The sequence below is a fragment of the Acanthisitta chloris genome, unplaced genomic scaffold, assembly GCF_000695815.1.
Source record: "Acanthisitta chloris isolate BGI_N310 unplaced genomic scaffold, ASM69581v1 Scaffold46125, whole genome shotgun sequence".
Taxonomy (NCBI): domain Eukaryota; kingdom Metazoa; phylum Chordata; class Aves; order Passeriformes; family Acanthisittidae; genus Acanthisitta; species Acanthisitta chloris.
Genome location: NW_008674008.1, coordinates 1 through 17,358, shown reverse-complemented (window position 1 = coordinate 17,358; position 17,358 = coordinate 1). Strand labels below are relative to the sequence as shown.

At 39.5% G+C, this 17,358-nt stretch overlaps 1 protein-coding gene across 1 annotated transcript; it reads right to left on the bottom strand.

Moving 5' to 3' along the window:
- Window positions 1-98: 98 nt before the first annotated feature.
- Window positions 99-16,892, bottom strand: LOC103802643 (transcription initiation factor TFIID subunit 4-like; the record flags this gene model as incomplete). The annotated part of the gene is made up of 5 exons (XM_009075143.1): window positions 99-213; window positions 4,266-4,371; window positions 12,939-13,196; window positions 15,017-15,106; window positions 16,770-16,892. Coding segments are annotated over 5 exons (692 nt in total), but the record flags the coding sequence as incomplete, so codon positions are not given.
- Window positions 16,893-17,358: the final 466 nt, after the last annotated feature.

Sequence of the window (17,358 nt, the reverse complement as noted above, 5' to 3'; positions counted from 1 at the left end):
ACACCCCGAGCGGGACACCCCGAGCGGCACACTCCTCGCGGGACACTGAGCACTCCAGGCTGAGCACGGACAGTCCCACCGCCCCGCGGCTGCTTTACCTGAAAGAACCACCTCCAGGGTCGTTCAGCTTGTTTTTCTGATTTGCAGAGACCTGAACACCAAAGCCTCCAGGACTTTTACTGGCTTGTATTGTTGGTGTCTTCCCTACTGTGCCTGAAAAACACCAAGCGATGTTATTATGAGCTGTCTTCAACAATTTACATCAAAGAACCTTCTGTCCAGGAACTAAATTTAACTGTCTGTAAATTGCAAACAAAGGAAGTTATTATTTTTAAAGATTACAAGCTGAAGAAGAACAATTTGAAATACAAAATTTATATTAACATTACGGTTTGTTCAATATTTACACGATAGTGAAGCTTCCCAAACCAAAAACCATTGGTCGTAACTGGCTATAATATTTATAATGGCTATAAATGTGTTTGCAATTGCCAGTAAACCACTTTTCTGGATAATCTGCACAGAATAGAGAAGCAGAATTTTGAACGTTCTTAACACAGATGCTTTAAGTCACAGTCACTCGGGGTATTAACTATGCCTTTTACACTGTTTATATACTCATTGTTCTTTCTTGCAGTGAAAAACATATTTCAGACTGGAAAACACTGCATGTGCTTCAAAATGTTTTGCATTGCATATAAAAGAAGAAACACTATTGCAAAATGTGACATAACCTCCCCATAAAAATTGTTTTTTGTATTCTTATCTTGAAACCAATTTTAAAGCAATCGATATCTGTATCTAGACTTTACAGATCCTTAAGTCAAAGTCAAACTGCGCTCCCTAAACGAGCCAAAGCGTGGTGGCCATTCAGTACATTAAAAGGGGATCTTACTCCTCTCTGACATTTGCGAAAATCTAGCCAAAAATGATGACAAATTTATGTTGCTAATTAGCAAATCATTAGACCTGTATTATTATTACCTATTATTGTTATCATTAAAAACATAGTATCAGTGTGCAACTGAAAAAGCACTGGCAAGTGAAACTCTTGGAGTAAGCCCTCCCTTACTCTTAAACATGTTTACTTGGGTTGTATTTGTGCTTCCTTTAATCCCACCTGTGTTTTGGCATGTAAAAATAGTTCACGTCTACTTGACTTAAAAGTCCTCACCTTTTTCTTGTCTATCATTCAGTCTTACTGAGCACTGCATAGTGCTTGAGAGCTTGAGAAGGACATGGGAGCTGTTCCTGCACCTCTATGACTCTATTGCGTATAAACGACATGGTGTGACCCTTGGCAGAGTTACAGTACTTTTCTTTCATGAATTATTGAAACCTGCAACACAACTATCCCAACCAATCCTCTTAAGAACACTTCCTGGCTAAAACAAAAGTGTTAGCTTTGAATGAGCCCTGCATTACATTTTTTTTTATTTGGAACTCTTCATCAACTCCAACACAGGATCATAGAGAGAAACTAATTTGACAGTGTTTGTTCAGGTCTCCAGTCTGTATAAATAAACTGTAGCGTGGCCTCTCCACATGAGCAAATATAAAACAAGATTTAGGACTTCAGGCTCAAGCCTGGGGAATAAAAATATTTTGTCATCAGAATACGCAAGGTCCGTGAGATGTCACAGATAGCATTAGCTCATGGACCAGACAAGTCATTTCTCTGTTTCAGATGAACTAACAGAAAGGTTTTCTACTAAGTAAACTGGAAGGAAAGAAATAATAATAAAAGTCAGCAGGTCTCTGCTTTGTACAATTAACATCTGGGAGATCAAAAGTGTGTTAACCTTGACAATTATTGCAACGGCAAAATTAAGGTAACAATGGAACTCCACCAGAATTAGTATCATGTCTCTCTGGTTTGTTTTCTACATATGAAAACTTTTGATCAAAAAACCATAAAGCTCAAACAGAACAGGTAGCTTCTTGGTCTCAAGAAACAGGATGTCTATGCTGGATATGGAAGAATTAAGTCTCACTTACTTTCATCCCATGTGTATCTAATTCTACTCAAATGGATCTAGCAAAGTAACTGTAAGGGTTGGGATGACATAAGTTTTCTGGTTTAAGTAAACCACAACTGTACATGACTAAACAGTTAGGCATAAAATATGGCTAAAACATCAATTTATATTATGAGGCAGGGCATATTTTGAACACTGAAATCACCTGTGGGCCTAGAGATTTCATGGGATTGGTAATGACATACAGAGTCTTTCACCACTGCACATTTTAAGTAGCATGATCTAGAGAAATAAGCCCAAATTCCGGAGCTTATAAATTCCTAGCTGTATTTCTGCACAGGTTAAATAGCTGCAATGACTACTCTGGCTAATTAATTTACTCTTAATCGCTCCATCCATAAGATGCAACTCACCTAATTATTATACTGGTAAGTGCTTTAATAAAGGAGTGTGAATTTTCCTTGGTGTGGGTGTGATGTTAGTTATATAGAAGTCCTGACATTAAAAAGCATTGCAGTCTGTTCACATGGATGCACTGAAGATAACATTAACCTAGGAGATTCACTCCCATTGAGCAGGAAAATGCACTACTGAGATCAGCTCAGTTCTGGTGTAACTAGCCTTAAAAATTCACACTCCACAAAATTATACTACTGCAATTTTCTACATAGAGCATGTCTCATTCCAGTATATTATCTCCTTCTGTAGGAATACCTAGGCCAGTATGAAATATCACTGCACTGGTGTTGACAGTGCAGGGTTTTAGCGATACATCAAGATGAACAGTTCCCAGACTGTGTGCCACAGCAGTGAGTGATTCTTAGAGCTGCAGGCACAGGGGACTTTTCCCTGGATGTGGGCTGCAGGATCAGAGGATTTACAGAGGGATCTCTTCTAAATTTCTGCTCTGTTTGCTTTGGCTGTGTCATTAAAACAATACCGTGTGGGCTTCACCAAACTTGCAAACTGGAATAAGCTCACCTGAAAGCAGGGCTTGGCATGAAGTGGCCTCCACGAGAGCACTGTCTGCCCTAAGCCAAAGTGCCACTTAAGTGCATTGCATTGATCAGTGGCTATTAAGAATAAATTCATATTCTGGCTGCACTGTTTAAAACACAGATGCCAGTATCATGCAAATTCTTGGCACACTGTTGACATTCACAACTCAAGACTGAACAAGCAAAGAAATGAAATCTGCCTTCACTCTCAGACACGTTAGTCAGAAGTGAAAGCTCATGCTGTAAGATGCATGGGTATGCTACAAACTCAGGACATGAGGATCAGTGCTACCAAATATGCACAGGTTTTGGCAGGTAAATGTATTTCTTCCTGACTTGGAAAAACAGCCTATGGGATTACAGTGACAGCTTGGTCTCCATGTCCATTCAGGCTCTGGATTCTCTGAAGAGACGAGAGCATGTAAAACATCAGCTGCTATTAAATGTTTTTCATGCTTTTTTCTCCCCCCAAGGAGAACAAAAAGGACCAAGCAATGAAGTCAAATAGGCAGCACCAGCTCTTATGTGCATTTAAACTAGTTTGATTCCTGATTCAATACCTGAAGATGACAAGCTCTGTATTGCATTACAAACCCTTAGTCATGTAAATGCCCACATCCAGCAAGATAGTCTCACAAATATTCAGGAAAAATAAAGACCAGCAGGTTTAGTGGTAGAAAGAAACAAATGGATATTTATTAGAAAGTAAGAGGCAGATGTGTACCAGCCACATGCTGTGGCTAATCATGGCATGTCAGGTTGCTGTACTCAGTCTCTGATCTCACCAAAAAGTAAACATACTGATAAGGGTAAAAAAAAAATCATGAGGCTTGAGGAATCTCTCTAGGACTCCTACCTTGACCTCTGTAGCTGCAGAGATGGTGACTATCACATTCTGCTTCAGGAGTAAAATTTAAAAGCAGGATGATTAAATTGAAGCATCTACTAGGCTTCAGGAAAAGTGAAAAATTTCCTTGCTGGCCCAGAGTTAGAGCTTAGGACAGTAAGAGCTAAGTTCCTGACCTCTTTCAGAGCTTTCCACGCAAAACTGCTGAGTAAGGAGCTAAACATGTGCGAGTTTAGTCCTAAGGTTGTTTCAAAACATTTCACTTGTTGGTCTGAAACACCTTGAAACTGCATATGAAAACATGCATTCCTCAGCCAGCATGAAGCAAAAAATAAAGGTGTTGCCAATGTCAACACTGTCAGTTTTTCCATGCTACTCGTTTGTCATTACAATGAAATTCATACACAGGTAACAATCTCACTAAAACATTGAAACCCATACCTTGTGGTCTAATGGTCTGAGTTATTACCACTGGCATCCTAATCTGGGTAGTCTGGCAAGCAGGGGTTCGTTTCACAGTTTGAGCAGATGTTGACTGGATAATCTGCTATTATTAAAGAAAAGTATACTTATATTATACTCTTTATACACAAACACACACAACGTAAATACACTAATACCTGTCATTACCAATATAAGCATGTGGATCTCTAAAAGCACAACCAGCTGGTGACAAAAGTCATATCCATGTAATGCATGTGGTTGTGTGTGTGTGTATATACCTATTTTGCCATTATGCTTAAAAAAAAAAAAAATCAAGTAATATTCGACACAAATGTCACAACCTTCATCAAAAATAGATTTCAAAGTCATAAAGTTAATATGAAAGTTTAGACTTTTGTCTTCAGAAATTTCACTAGGAAGAAAAGCATTTTTGTAGAAGCAAATGCTGCAATAATTTATTTTAGTGGTATCCACCTACACACATGAGGCCTTGCACTATATATCTCTGCTTTGTAAAGCAAACATATACTGCAAATAAATCCTAAAATATTATGGGTTCCAAAGTCAGATATACATAGGAAAATAAAAAACAAGTTTTGTGGTGATCATAAACTATTTATCTTTTAAATGTTGATTGGATGCTCTCAAGGCTTCACTTACTACTAACTGAAGTTCTGAAGTCCTTCCCCAAAACTGAAACTGGGTGAGAAACTTAGAATTTGACCCATGAACAAATCAAACCAAAAAGAAAACACCTGCAAGGGTCATATCTAAGTAATACAATGTACATTCATGTAATCAGGGACAAGGTAGGCACAGATGGAATGAACAGAAGATTCAGAAAGATGTGTGGATGCTGCAGAGCTGTGGAAAAAAAACCCATAAATGAACTTTGAAAGTAAAACACAGGCAAATAGCTACAAATAGGATTACAACCACAACTTGGCCATGGCAACTTGAGAAGCCACACGCTCTTCACAGTCCCAACCGTGTTCCTCCCACTGCTGCTTCTGAATCCCAGCCCCAGCCTCACACCCCCGGGATGCAGCATTCCCTCCTGGAAGACAATCCATCACACCACATGAAGCCAATGGGAACCACTGCACCTCCATCCAGCATTATTCCTACAAAGTGCAGCTAAAACCGTATTATTTAGCTGAATAATGAATGGCCAAGCCTCTGACTTCAACGTACTATGGAGAAAAGGAAAGGTGAAACAGCATTTTCAAATGAGATGCAAAAGCAGAAGATGAAGAGGCTATAAAGAGGAAACAGTTCCATCAGAGGGAACCAAGGCTCCCAAATTGGAAGGGAGAGAGGTGAAAGCTACAAACAAGAAACAAGTGATGAGGGACCTGCGATGTATTCTGGAGAAAAAACAAATAGGGGCATTTTGAAGTTACAAAATTTCATTCTGTATTTCCCAAAAATATTAAAAGTTGACCAGTGATGACAAACCTGTGAATGAAAAAGTATTAGCAATTGTCAACTTGCAGGGAGAGAAAAGGGAAAGAATAAGGATTCAGCTTCAGCTATGGACACTGAAGGAAAACAGAGCACGTACTAAGCACAGAAATAGAGCAAATGGATGTAAATTTACTTGGTCAAGACAGGCAGTGAGTGAATAGTGACACTCAGAGGGGAAAGAACAAAGTTGCTACCATGCTTAAAACCAGAAAGGAAACAGAGCTGGTAAGTGCAAATGAGGGGAAAAAAGTAAAATCTGACTACATTTTGATGTACAGGAAACATGTACAGGTGTATTTTTAGTAAAGAGACAGAACAGTCCATGGGGGAGAAAACCTACATTGGCATAAAAAAGGAGAACGTTGCCACTTTTACAAGAATTTATTGGGTGAGTGTTCAGAGAACAGTGAAGAAAAGCAGCTGTCCCTTAACAGGCCAGGAGCCAGGCCAAGAACAAGATGTGTGAGACCTGTGGATAGAATTACTATCTGCTATTACAGCAATCTTCTGTCATTAGATTTATTTTAATCTCTGTGAAGCAACTTCTACAGTTCAGAATGAAGTTCTGTCTCACCTCATTAATATTTTCATGTGACTGCCCTAAATAATGAGCCACTAACACTACTAAAGACAGGATAGTGTTTAGCCATTTAGGATGACATGAATAATGGCAACATTTTCTTTACTATCAAATACATTTAAAAAAAAAGTCCTTTAGCAACACCTGTACAAGTGCTGAAAGTGTAGAAAATTATTGAGAAACAAACTCTTCCAAAGGGCAGAGACCAAAATAATCATCTTAAGTTCCATTCATAAAGCAGCAACAAGCACACACAAAAAACAACTGCACCAGACCTCGGAGCAGCATTTGACACTAACCTAAGCCCCACGTTCCATACTGGAGTTTTAAGATATGTTTCAACACAGATGCAACCTTCAGATCAGGAAGTCATGAAGGAAGTAACATTAGCAATTTGTTTCTGAAACAGAATGTGTAACCTTCTTTGCAGGCAGACTAAGGACATAGTAAAATCCAACGAATCAGAGGTAACTGATCCCACATTAAAATTTATAAACAATCTAACCCACACTTCATCAGTTAAGGCAATTCAAACTGTTCTAATCCTCTTGCCAATTTTCCCAACAATATAAACATCACTATTACATCCTTAACTTGGCCTGAAATGAGCAATGTACTAGCATTGAGCAACTAGAGTCTAGACAATGAACAACTGTACTAGCAAGCTACTATGGCAGATGATTAACTTAACCAAATTATTTCATATTTCTCCCAGCAATGAGTGCAACCCATGTAATGCTGTCTGTCCATAAGCTGAACCAGTGCTGAGCCCCAAATGATCAGCTCCTAAGCACCAATTTACTAACCCAGGCTGACACAGAAGATACAGCAGTGGATGTTTTAGGACCCTGCGGTTATCAGAGACATTGCTCCAGCTTCAGGAAAGGGGAGATCTTACTGCTGTTTGCAACCACCTGTGGGAAGATGCAGAAAAGACAGAGCCAGACTCTCTCAGATGTGCAGAGCAGAAGGATGTAACACAAAGAACACAAACTGGAATACAGGAAACTCCAATTTAATATAAGAAAAAAAAGTTACCATGAGGGTGGGCAATCTCTGGAACAGGTTGCCCTGAGAGGCTGTGGAATTTCTTCTTGGAGACACTCAAAACATGATTGTCACCTGGGAGTCATCCTAACCTGTAAGCAGGAGGCTGGACAAAACACCTCCAGAAGTCCTTTCCAACCTTTTACCTCACCAACAAAGTGGTGACAGCTGAAATACTCATTTTTCTTAAGGGCCTTCTTCAAAAAGCATAGATTCAATAACTACATGAGAATAAAGTAACAGTGCTCTTTAGTACTCATCTCAAGCCAGAAAGTGATCATACCATGACAGGTGTGAATCTTCTACCACCCACATTATTGCAGGACAAAGAACAAATCACATATGTGAACACAGAACAATAATTAACAGCAGAAATAACCAACACACACAGACTGAGAAAGAATTCAGCCAAAGCACATAAAATGAACAGAGGCAGAAAGACTGAAAACTTAGGCTCTCTTCCTCATGCCTACGCAAGAAATACAAAATAAAATGAGAGCCACTACCTGCAAACCACTGAAGGGAATGGTCCTTTGGGACAGCTAGATCAGGACTCACTGCTAAAGCTTCTGAGGACAAGGGTTTTTCAAGTCTCATGTACCAGTGCAGATACATAAGGTGCCAACAATATGCCTTCCCTTTACTAGACAAGGGCTGCAAAATCCACCTGACTCAATTCACATAAATCATACTTTGCAACAAAAGCATCTTAGCCAAAAGCTTAAGCTGATCAACTATAGAGACAAATAAAGACAAAGGCATAGGAAACAGAAGCTTCTGCAAAGAAGGGAAAGCAAAAATAAATTTAGGAAATATACCCTTTCCCAAGCTTTCTTTTTTTCCTCTCAAGTTAAAAAAAGATGTTGTGGAAGGAAGAAACAAGGCACTTGTAAACATATAAAATTCAGAATGGCTGTGGTCTGATATGACATTTGTCTTCACTCATGAGTAAACACTTGCTAACTCACTTGTGGCTATGCCACTTGTGATTTATCAGTCTACTCACTCCTGAAGATAAATGTCATATCAAACCTCAGCTACCATGTAATCTGGCAGCATTAACTTACAATGTTCATGCTTTCGTGGGCCTAGAATTCATATTTACCATTGTTTACCATGCTGGATTAGGAGCTACAGTTTTTCAATGGTGCCTCAAAATCTGCATAAGCAATTAGTTTTCCTCCCAAATAGAACAACTGACTTTTTAGGAACTCAGCATGTAAATTCTGATGTTAACCTGACAGCAATATTGTTCCAGTGAGCATGTTTTTCACAAAGCAACGAAGAAAGGTAAGCCAGACCACTTGTCCCACCTGCTCCCCTAGTTATTACACAGCTCTTCCTACAGTATGTGACATGGTCTAGCTTAGAATGGTTTCAATTAAGCCTTTTTCATCACTATCTTTGGGAGTCTGAGCTACCATCTCATAGTCTGTTTTACTCTAAGAGCATTTTGCCTTCTAGCCTACCTAAATCCTACTTAGTTTAATTATATCCTGCAATTCATATTTATACTGCCTGGTCTGCTCCAAAGAAAGGTCTTTTGTTCTCCCTTCTGGTCAATGTTTGACCAGTTTATGTGTGTTTAAGTCTCTTAAGCTTTTGTTTTAGTCTTTGTTTCCAAGCCTGCCCTTTTGTTGCTGGTTTCCAAACGGCCACCAGTGACAATATCCTCTTCATATTAATGTACAGCCCACAAAATTCTGAAAGCAAAGTCCATGATAACAACCCAGAAAACTACTGGGCTGTATTTCAAACACACACAATTTGTCAAGTACAGGCTTTGTTCTTGGTCATGGACCCCAGACATCTACTGCTCAATAGCTGTTTTTATTTAAATTGCAGTGCACACCAAAGCCAAGTCAGGAACTAGATCTTTGAGTTCATTAACAGAAACTACTGCTTTGACCCAAACAGCCACCTACTACTCCTCATTTCTGAGCTGCCTTGCACACAGGACAATAAGAAAATGATTTCCTATGAATCACTAAAATGTGTACAAATTACAGTCATTCATGAATAGAAAACTGACGACAGAAAAAGCTTCAGCAGAGAACTAAAAAGCAAAGTAGAACAGCCCCATGTAACACAATATTTATTCTGCTGTGGTATCTTGTTTCCAAATTCCATTTGGGAGCCTCCAACCACTGTAACAGCCCCTGAAAAGGTGCTAGCAAATGTTTGAGCAAATCCTGTTCTAACATAGCTTAGACAATGGCAAAGTCGTCCCTCTGGACACTGTGCCCAATTTACTGGGGCAATAACAGTCCAGATGTATTGCTATATCCCTTTCCTAATCCTAGACCTGCACAAATCTTTATACTGCTTTGTATATAATTAAAGTTGCTTTAATTAAGATGGATCACTGGATTTCTTAATGGTTTTCTTTATCATTTGAATTTAATAACTGGCTTCAACCTCCAGGAGTACTTTCTCCTTACGATGCACTCAGTGTCAATACAATATGCAAAGTGCTAATCCATCTCCACTACTCATCAATCTACTTATAACTTCAATGCATTTCACAAAGAACATATCTCTTACCACACAAATTTTACCTGCTGTAACACCCAGAACAAGACAGGCAATGTCTGCACAGATAGGGCAATATAGAACACATGGACCCTAAGAATGACAATTTAGACAAACTTTGAACGTTGCACTTAGAACAATTAAAAAACATTGACTGCTGGCTTATCCCATTAGTGCCCCATCAATAAAATATTAGCCTAAGATTATTCTCCAGTTCTCGAGCTAGAAGCAGCACTATCTATCTCTTAAAAGCATTGCTTTCTCATAGTTTGAAACATGATTCCAAGACTATGTAAAACAGATAAAGAATGTTCTCCTCTCCCATCTCTACTAACACTACCCGTTTTAATGCTGAAGTCTCCTTTGTGCAGCTAGGCTGCATGGTCACAGCACACACAGCATTCTCATGCTGCAAGATACCTCAGTATAACTGGGAGAAGCATCATTGCCACATGATCCCTCTGTGAAACAGAAAAGTCGTAGGAAAGGAACAGCTACCAGGTTCTCCACATTTTAAAGAAAACTAGACTCCTAGAAACCAGCTGGTATGAAAAGATCTGTATTCTAAAACAGGCTTGCCCTTCTGCAGCTGGACAGTTTGCAAAGCCAGCTGGAAATCTCTCCAGTGAGCTTCAGGCTTGGAAAGCCTGGAACTCAGCCAGTTTCCTCCATCAGTGCTGGCCACCCTTAGGCAAGCCAGCTGTAATCTTCCTCTCCCGGACAAGTCCAAGGCAAGATGGCCAGCAGCTCTCTGCTGTGCTCTGAGCTGGGGGCACCAGGACCTGTGAACAGTGTGATCGCTGGCGCTACCAAAAGATCAATACTTGTCAACAGTTAGGACTGTGATATGGAGATGCTGCTGGGTTGTCTGCTTGGTACCTGAGCTGATGGTTCTTGTGCTATGCAAGATTTTTTGATGCAAAAAAACCCTCTTACTGTCCAATGCTGCTTTTGTCTGTATGAAACTCCTGTGAGGGTCATTTAGACAATGTAATGTTTGGTTCTATTAATTAATGACTGACAAATAAAATATGAAAAGACAATTTTACACTGAAGCCAATAAATTATAACTTTTAATGTCTTCTCCCTAAATATTTCTAATAGTATTAAGCACAGTTTTGCTCTCTGCAGCTTTTGAAGATGTAGTGCTCATTGCATGTACACAGTAAATGAAAATTCAGCCCTAGACCTGTGATCTCCTTACAGACAGAAAACCAACTTCTTTTGCCCCTCAGATGGATGTCCACAATGTGTTGTTGGAGCAGTTTTCTGCTCCCTCCTATGACACAGGTATGTTGAACAAGCTGACAGAGCAACTCTCAACATTGCTAATCTGCTCGGGATAACATCACAATTGCTTGCTTTGAGTACAGAGAGCCAGACAGACAGAAGGTGTCTCTCCCAGAAAGTTGGCTTTATCCCACTCAGAAAGTGCTCCACAAGAACGATAATCACAAGAACAAGAATGCCCGTGGACTCACTGACATGTTTCTGCTCTACATCAGCGTTGCTCAGAAGGTGGTGTGAAGCTGCTAGCAGGCACAGGAGCATTTCAGGCAGGTTGTGCACCACTGGACAAAGCCATGTTACCTGGTAAGTCTTAACATTTTGGCATGAGATAAGGCCAGACTTACCAGCCATGGATGTTTATACTTGTAAGCAATCTGTCAGTAATCTGCTTTCCCAGGGACAGGGAGTAATTTTTACACCTACTGCCTGTAATTACCATCAGTTCCTGCTCCCCTGCCTTGAAGAGCCAAAGCTGTTGTCCATTCAGTTTTATGAAACATGGATGAATCAAAAAGATGTCACAAAGTGTGAGGAACACCTTTCTAACTAGAACAGTCCAGAAGGGGTGAGGAGAATCCAGCTTAGAAAAAAACAGAATGCAAGTGGCTGAACAGAAAACAGAAGAGTTACAGTGCAAAAGACCCAATGTCTTGTGTGTATCACAACAGCCAGAGTCAGAAGTCTTAGCTTCCACGATGTTCTCACACATCAAAACTACACTCATTAAAGCTGATTAAAATGAAATTACTATCCTTCTAAGTTAGCAATTTCAGCACTAGAAAGTATTTGTAAAGTTCAAGACATGGCTCAGATGGCTCAGGCGTTTTTAAGACTGTGCACTGCTACTTCTAGATTAAAGCAAAAGAAATATTCTCTCTTCACACACCCTACAAATGATTTCTCTCTCTTATAGAGCCTATAAACTCAAGGACAGATCACTAATATTTTACATTACCATACATGCATTTCTCAGCTTTGATAATAATTTTTTACCAATTTGTTACACCTTATGGAACTTGTCAATTTGATTTTGAAGCCTAGGTCAAGTCACTTGTACATACACAGAAACCACAAAGAAACTTTTACACCTTTGCTTGAAGGATGATAATGCCTGTCTAAACTCAAGGCCTTGTAAAAACCCTTAACATATTTTAATTACAGCTGCAAACACACACAAGGTCCTATTTAAGAGCAGGATAAACTCACCACACTCTCAGGGAGTACCTGGCTGTGCAGTTGCCTTACTGACAGTGCCTTTGAAATGAATGCATCTAAGCACATAGCACTCCACTATGCACAGCAACTGATACCAGGAGGTCAAAAAGAATGGCATTATTTCTACACAAAGCATCCTGATACAGTACAGCTATTCTTCTACAAGACGTTATCACTACCCGTAGAATTAATTTTGATGCAGACTAATCTAAGCAAAGCCACATACCTAATGACATACTGAACATCACACTCCTGCCTGTAAGCCCTGAAAAGCTTTCTGTTCTACACTTGTCATACAGCAATTCCTGTACTGCAGACAAAAAGGCCAAGAGTGTGCTTCCTGAAATGTAAGCTGCATAAACAATGTTATCTGAACTGGGGGTGAGCATATATGTGAAATGACAAAATGAGGCACTGCTACATATCACAGAATATGATAAAAACAGAAAAGGGTTTTCCCAAACAAGCTGCAATAAAAATAACACCGAAAACTGCTACTCAGTTTGTTAAGAAATTCTCTTTAATACTACAGTACCTACCAGTTGAGAACTCTGATTTGACTGTACCACCTTAACCTGAGGAGGCTGCACTGTATTTGATACAGAGACTGTGCAAATGTTGTTGGGTTGCCTTATTCCTATTGTCTGTGTGGTGACAACGGCGGAAATGGTTCCAGAGGCAGACTGAGGTATCACTTGTGAGAGCTTGGTTTGCTGCAGTGGCTGCTGAGAGGGCTGTCCTTGAAAAACCGAATGCTGACTGTTCAGTAAAGATTGTCTCAATGCAGGTAGACTTTTCTAAAAAACAGAGGAAAGTTGATGAAATAGAAAACTTAGCATGTTGACAAAAATATTTTGAAATTTGCCATAAACATAATTAAAAGAATGCAACTTGCTTTCCAATTGTACTCTCTGCCTATTCATCAGAAAGAAATAAGATTTAACATATTTTGAAGAGAGAAAGTGCAGTTTACATTTTTAAGAAGATTTCAGTTTGAATTTAGCAACCCTGTAGATTTTCATATGCCCTAAATACCACCACAGCAGTAAAACATAACATTCTCCTTCTCAAGACTATCTGAACTTCTAGCTTAGGTCTTTGAAAGGGCAAAAATTGGAAACAGAAAAGGCAGAACCACACGAACAACCCTATTCTCACTGCATGCTAGAAGCAGCAAGCTGCACCAATTGTCTTCTCCTGACATGCCTCCAGTACCTAGGACAAGATGATTCGACTGTCAGCGCCCTAAAGCAATAGCTGTTTACTGTATTATTACTGATCTAATGTATTCTGACTGGATTAGAAAAGGGAACTACTGTATGCTTCATGTTCAGACCAGTTCAACCAAAAATACAGTTCTAAAAGGCTGTACTGTACCTTCATGAACAAACTTTTCACTTTTTAAGTGGCAGTGGTGTTCCTTTGAAGTGCCCCCCAGGCAGCTGTCGAATGCAACACTGTTTAGCCCAACTACAGTTCTTTCTAAACTCATAATATTTATTTAAAAACTTCATGCCTGTTGCCCAGAAAGGACTTCAAAGACAGGAAACAAGTCAAAACTCATCGTGATGCTAGGAGTGACTGCAGTCACTGCAGGAAAAGGCACAAATAAGGGTTAATGATAACTTGAAAAAACAGCAGCAAAGGGAGAAAGGTCTGAAGAAAAGTTGCAGGGAGAAAAGAAAGAGAGGCAATCTGCCCTAAACAGAGAAGCTTTGAACTAGACAAACAATGCTTTTAAAAATACAGTTGTGGCTTTGTTGGGACATGACTAAACACTGTTTGTATGTTTGGATATAATGTTGCACACGGAAGTTGTAGCTAATGCAGAAAACCAGTTAAGAGTTTATTTTACCCACACAGTAACTTGAGATCCAACAGTAAATCCATTTGTATCACACCAGAAATTCTACTGTTGGTTACTTCCAGGTTACAAGAAAGATCAGTTAACCAGCATTAGCCAGTTCAGTTTTTCATAACCATTGGTGCATGTGGACTGAAAGTTATCAGGAACTCAAACATAGATTACAACAACAGTATGGAAAAAGCTTATTAAATTCCTCGAAGCATTCTGCAGACAACCTGTGACTCTTCCAAACGTGAATGTTGTACTTCTTCACAAAGAATTACCTACTGCCACAGAAAGTGTGTTCATTACAGAAGTACAGGATCACTGCAGAACAGACAATGGATGCTTTCCAAACTAGGGAGTAACTGCTTTTTTTGTATAAATCTAATCACTATAGTGTTCCAGAGCAGTGCTACTCAAGCTGTAAACTCCACATCAGCCCTGCAAGATTTCTCTTAAGCCTAAACCAAGGCCTCAAACACAAGATCTCCCTCCTGTAGGAATCCCTATTTCTTACCCTTCTCCCAGCCTGTCAGGGACAGTCAGGTGCAGCACAAAGCCACAGCTCCCCACCACACATGCAGCAAGCAGCACCTGACTGGCAGGACAGAGATGGAGCCTGTATGGGACTTCCAGCCAAGAAGATTTAGGCAGATATTGATAGCACAAAATTACAACTGAGTAGTCCTGCTCTGGACATGTGAAGCTAATACCATGTGAAAAGTAGATTCCAAGACTTAATGATTATCCAAACAGTATTCACATTACCTTAAGGAAAGGTACAAGATATGGCTGAGGAGATGATTTGAGTTCTGTTTGAAGGCGGCCTGTAAATTCTTCTGGATCAATCTTTGCGTCCTTCAGGGAGAGGAAAAAAGGCATCAACAACTCAGTTCTGTTGTCTGGTTGCTTCTTTCCCAGCTAATATATACACATACATCTCCAGCTAAATAGCTGCCGGAGCAAGAACTTCCAAAGCTGAAATCCCTCAGCTCCTCTCTCCGATCCTTGTGGCAAGAGCCAATTCATATGTGCAACATGCCACTCCACATTCAGGGAGTTCCCTTGGGGATGCACAGGTTAAGACACGAGACCCCACAAACACTCAAGTGTCTTTAGGGACTCTGTTCTCTTGCTAACATTTACATAGTGATTTCTTTTATAAAATTAAAAGAAAACAAAAACAGCAAGTTGTTGAAGTAAACTTACAAACCACTACAAAATTTATCAGCCCTTATGATAAGAAAGTATCTGTACTTAATTCCAGAAACCATTCTGACAGTCCAGTTTAACTTGGTAGAATGTGTAAATGCATAATATAAATGTATACTATAAAACCATATATGTAAAGCACAGGCAGAGATGATAAGTATAAATGCAAGTAGAGATAAAATTTCCACCTGTATGAATTTGTGCATATACTCACAAAGTATACACTGATAAACATATGCAATACATCAGCAGCAGTTAGTACAGCAGAACTCCATACCCAGCTGCAATCTATGGTACCTCTAAAGCATTGCTAGTTACAATCTCAGGTTGTGATACAAACGTTCATTAGCTTTCCTGGACTGATACAGAACAACAGAATAAAACAAAATAAATCAAAACACCTTCAATAAATACATTTATTACATATGTGTGTCACTATGGTGCTTCAAATATTGTAAGCAGTTACCCTTACTTATTCAATCTTTTCAAATTTGTAAAAGCTAAAAGGAGTTTTTACTGGAACCACTGACCATTACTGCTGAATGGCTCACATTTGAAGTCTGAGGCTTGTCTGAAATGTGCAGGTTTCTCTGGCAATGAATTCAAAGAACTATATCAATCCAAGTCCTTCACAGACTACATTTCATATATTTTAAGAAGTTTTACCACTTGTCCAGCTCCACAGTAACTCCTTTCCCTCCGTTCACTGAAGCACCTGTTGTGCTGGAGCCCAGAGCAGGCCCAGGCTCCCTCTGGGCCTGGGGACTCTGTCCAGCTGCACACACCTTTGCCTCCTGAAATCCCGTGCTGCTAGGGCTCCATGCAGGGGCCTCTGTCTGCACAACTGCTGGGACTCAGCAGCTCAGCAAAATCCTTCTTCAGTCCTAGCAACTGTAAACCACCTTGTGAAGGCGTATCCCTACATCCCTCCTGCGCTTCAAACAACTAATGGCTCCTTGCTGCTTCAGAAAAGACCATGGTTTGGAGGAAAAGAAGCTTAATGAATCCTCAAGGAAAAATGCTGTATTTTACTCTGTTTTTCTAAAGAAATGACCCAAACATTACCCATCAAAACATGCTTGTTTTTGACAAATGCATACCAAATACTTGGCTGCATTTCCCCTTTCAGAAACTGAGACAGTCTAACGGTTTCGAAGATATGTGACACACAAAACACTTGCACTTTGATGTAGCCCAACTCCTTTCACCTTCATCACAGCCAAAAGAATTGCTCAGATCAAAGGAATGGTTTTCAGCATACACAAATAACAAGCTTAATAGATAAAATGAAAGGTAACTATGTATTTACCAACAAATCTTGAACCAGAGCTTTCACATTGCGGGATGTTTCTGGAGAGGGTGAGTTATGAGAAGCAAGTTTTATAAGGGTAGCTAAAAAGTTCTTGCATTTTTTCACATTCTCTTGCATTTCCTGCAAAAGCCAAAGAAAACAATTATCAGATTCATGCCATTTTTCCATCAGGATCAATGGTTGCTCTGACCACTATAAATAAGGAAAAAGATGAAAGCTTTCCAATTCAAACAGGACATGCATGACACACATCTGCAGCTGTTTTGCTATTCCTGCTAGTTACATGGTATTTGCTTCACTTCTTTATGTAACTGAACATCATAGCTCACAAATAATAACACAAAAATCAATGAAAGAAATATATTTTCTATTTTACAGTCCGCTTTGATAAAAATAACCTTAAACATGAGAAGCAACACGACAATTTGTGGGAGCTGCATTCTCCTTTGAGATGCCCGAGACACACTGTGTGGTGTTCCCCAAGCTAGCCTGTTAAATTATTGATTCAGGAGGGTTTTGTACAATGCAGCTACAGCAGTAAAATCAAACTAGAAATAAGCCTTCAAACATCATCATATCTCATCTT